The sequence below is a fragment of the Arachis duranensis genome, chromosome 8 (assembly GCF_000817695.3).
Source record: "Arachis duranensis cultivar V14167 chromosome 8, aradu.V14167.gnm2.J7QH, whole genome shotgun sequence".
Classification (NCBI taxonomy): Eukaryota; Viridiplantae; Streptophyta; class Magnoliopsida; order Fabales; family Fabaceae; genus Arachis; species Arachis duranensis.
The window spans coordinates 22,370,064-22,373,246 of record NC_029779.3 but is presented as its reverse complement, the minus strand read 5'-3'; the positions used below and the strand labels follow the sequence as shown (position 1 = coordinate 22,373,246).

Sequence of the window (3,183 nt, the reverse complement as noted above, 5' to 3'; positions counted from 1 at the left end):
TGAGTTAGTTCTTCCTTATCTCTTTATCCACTTGTTACTTACTATTCGGTGACTACTACTGAAATTGAAACATTTTAGCGTTTGTTAATATTATTAATGCGATGTTGTTGGGCCACTCCTGTTCCTATCTTTATCCACCCTTTGGCCAATGCCCTCTTCCATCTCACTTGAACTTCCACAAAGATCAGAATTAACCAACTTCATAACACAAGCTTCAGCACTAGCAGCAATAATACTAGTAATACAAGAAACTACCTTTATTAGATAATAGTATTATTCCATTAAATCGGAACCAGATTGAGAGAATTATTTGAAACAAAGTAACAAAGCATGGCTAGCTGATTAACTTGGTTCCATATTTGTCTAGGTCCAGCCAACGGACCCACCGACCCACGGAGGTTTGGCGGCCAAACTTAAGAGACCAAAAACAATAAATTTTGCTTGACCCTCTATCATTCCTCCAAACTCATTACAAATTACCACACACATACATACATACATGACTCGATGAGATAAAAAGAGAAACATATGTTCAAATAACTATACTACTACTAGCTAGCTAGTACTAATATAAGGCATCTTTGCTGTTTCTCTATGGTATCATCTCTTATTATAGACCCCTGTTCTAACCATGAATTAAAATGGAAGCGAAATATTTACTCTAATTAAACTACACGAGAAACATAAAAGATATTACGAAGAAAAACAAGAAGAGGGAAATGAAAGAAACCGAAAGAGGTGAAAGGGGGGAAGGCAGAGTTCGTTACAAGTTACAAGCCCCACTCCTAACACCGGTACCGCACTTGCATCATATATATTTACCATATGATAGTACATCTAGTAATATTAATCTTGGTCAAGAGAATCTTCTTCAGTTTCCTCGGATTTTGGAACCTTGTTCAAGTCTGGTTTTTCGGAAGTGGTCTGGCTGGAATTAACAGAGTTTGATGAGGCCTGAAGAGCGGCGTCCACTCTGGCACCAACCTGTGTGGCTCTTTTGCGTATGGAATCGGCAGTGATGTCTCCTTCGACGGCTTCGGTTTGCTCTTGCAGCAACAACTCAGGGAAGTTGAGGCGCGCAGATGGTCCTCTCAGGTAGAACACGGCGGTGTCGTAGGCGCGTGCGGCGGCCACCGGTGTTGTGTATGAACCCAGCCATATCCTTGACCTCTTGTTTGGTTCTCTAATCTCCGCCACCCACTTCCCCCACTTCCTCATCCTTATTCCTCTGTACGGCTTCTCTTCTTGTTGTTGTTGTTGCTGCTGCTGCTGCTGTTTGCGTTTCTCTGAAGAGCTGCCAGTGCTGCTGCTTCTTCTTCCTCTGCTTCTCGTGGCGGTGGTATTGCTGGAGCAGCAGTCTTTTACTTCTTCCATTGGAACTTTCTTTACCGCGCGCACCGACCTGGATGGCCCCTTTTTTCTTCTTTGCTACCTACCGATAATAACTAAACGAAGAAAGAAGATTAAATTCAATTAAACTAAATTCAACTAAAGTAGCCAGATGTATATAGTAGTATTTCTTCGGTATTTATATGCCAAATAAAAATTAAATTAAAAAATAATTATTTATAATGGGTCAATATTTTTATTTTAATAGAATGAATTAATATTTATGTACCAAATATCTTTTTTTTTTTAACAGTATTAATAGTTAATAATTAATAATGGTAGTACTATATATTGGAGAGAAGGATGAAGTGAAAGAATGAGTTTCCCACTTGGCTGCTCTCGTGTCGTACTGCCGCCACGTTGAGCTTTCTTTAAAATAAATCCAAAGATGGCCGACACAATCCATCACACAACACACTCATCTTTCTCTCTTAGCTTTGCACTGTAAATATGAAGAAAGAAAGAAAGAAATGAAAATTATTTTCTGATGTATTGTAGTGCCTACATTTTTGTTCATTTCCAAAGTTGAACTACAATGCATCTCTTTTTAATTATAATGCAATAATATTAAATATATTAATAAAAATTTAATTCAATTTAATTGTAAAACAAATAAGTATTTATATAAATATAATAATATAAAATAAATTTTTATTAATAATATAGATAAAAATTTAATTATAAATAATAAAATAATGACTAAATTTTAAGGAAATAATTCAACATCAACCAAATTATTTTAAGAAAAAACCAAAAAGTGTAGTATTTACTCTCTTTTCATATATTTTTTCCTTAGTAACAAAGTACTCATTTATTTTATTATGTTTAAATGATGTGTACTCCTTTTTTACAATTTTTTCTAAATGTAATAAGTAGTACATATCCTATATGTTAATGTTAGTAAATTAGTATATAGATAGAAGTAATGTTTCATTAACTAAAGCCCAACAAATTGTGGCCAAACAATTTTGTAACTATTAACCTCTGATTGAGTTTTGCACAACTATAGTAAAATGAAAACATCTTCAATAAAAGTTTTGATCTTGTCTTACATGTTAATAAGTTACTTTGCAATATCAGTTATTTTGCCATGAGTTTCTTCTAATTTAACCTATTTTTTAACTAATTTATATTGTTTTATCATTTTTTTACAATGGTCAATTTAGACCATTTTACATTTTTTTTAGTAACTTTGAATTATTTCTATATCTTAATGACAATTTTTTTATTTACTTTTTTCTATAGCTTTTTACATGTATTATTATCTTCAAATATTTTGTGTTAAAATAATATAAAAAGATCAATAAAATGACAAAAATAAATATATAATAAATTGTTAGATATATTATTTGTAAATAAAATGATCATAATTCTTCAAAAGAAAGAAATGCCAAATTGATTGCAGATGAGCGGACAATTTTGCCGCTGTGAGTAGTGCTGCATGCATCCGTGATCACTGCATGCATCCGTGACAAATTCACGAAGAGAGTACAAGTTTGCCACGACGAGGAAAGTTCAGAACAATTTTGACAGAGATGATTCTCGTGGCAAATCTGAATTACAAAGAAGGTTTTTCACTTATCTGTATTTGTGGGGTGTACATCGTGTTCTGTTTTTGGTAGTGCCACAGGAACACCACGTATATGATTCCTTTTCTGTTTTGACAGTAATTTTTTCTTCTATCCTTCTTGTTTGTATTGTCAATTGAAAATACGTTTTTCATATCGATAATAAAAATGCTGTGTGTGTCGGCAACTTGGCATATTGCTTAAAACCGGTGGCGTCGTGGCCTCA

The 3,183-nt window shown here is 33.6% G+C and overlaps 1 protein-coding gene across 1 annotated transcript; it reads right to left on the bottom strand.

Annotated features, from left to right (window-relative positions):
• Nucleotides 1–242: 242 nt before the first annotated feature.
• Nucleotides 243–1,520, bottom strand: LOC107461268 (ethylene-responsive transcription factor RAP2-1). The gene has a single exon (XM_016079748.3). It carries the CDS (start codon nucleotides 1,372–1,374, stop codon nucleotides 847–849), a length of 528 nt encoding a protein of 175 aa, XP_015935234.1. The 5' UTR covers nucleotides 1,375–1,520; the 3' UTR covers nucleotides 243–846.
• Nucleotides 1,521–3,183: the final 1,663 nt, after the last annotated feature.

Bases quoted from the DNA above. Each gene is read 5' to 3' on its own strand.
- LOC107461268 (XM_016079748.3), bottom strand. From the start codon at position 1,374: ATGGAAGAAGTAAAAGACTGCTGCTCCAGCAATACCACCGCCACGAGA.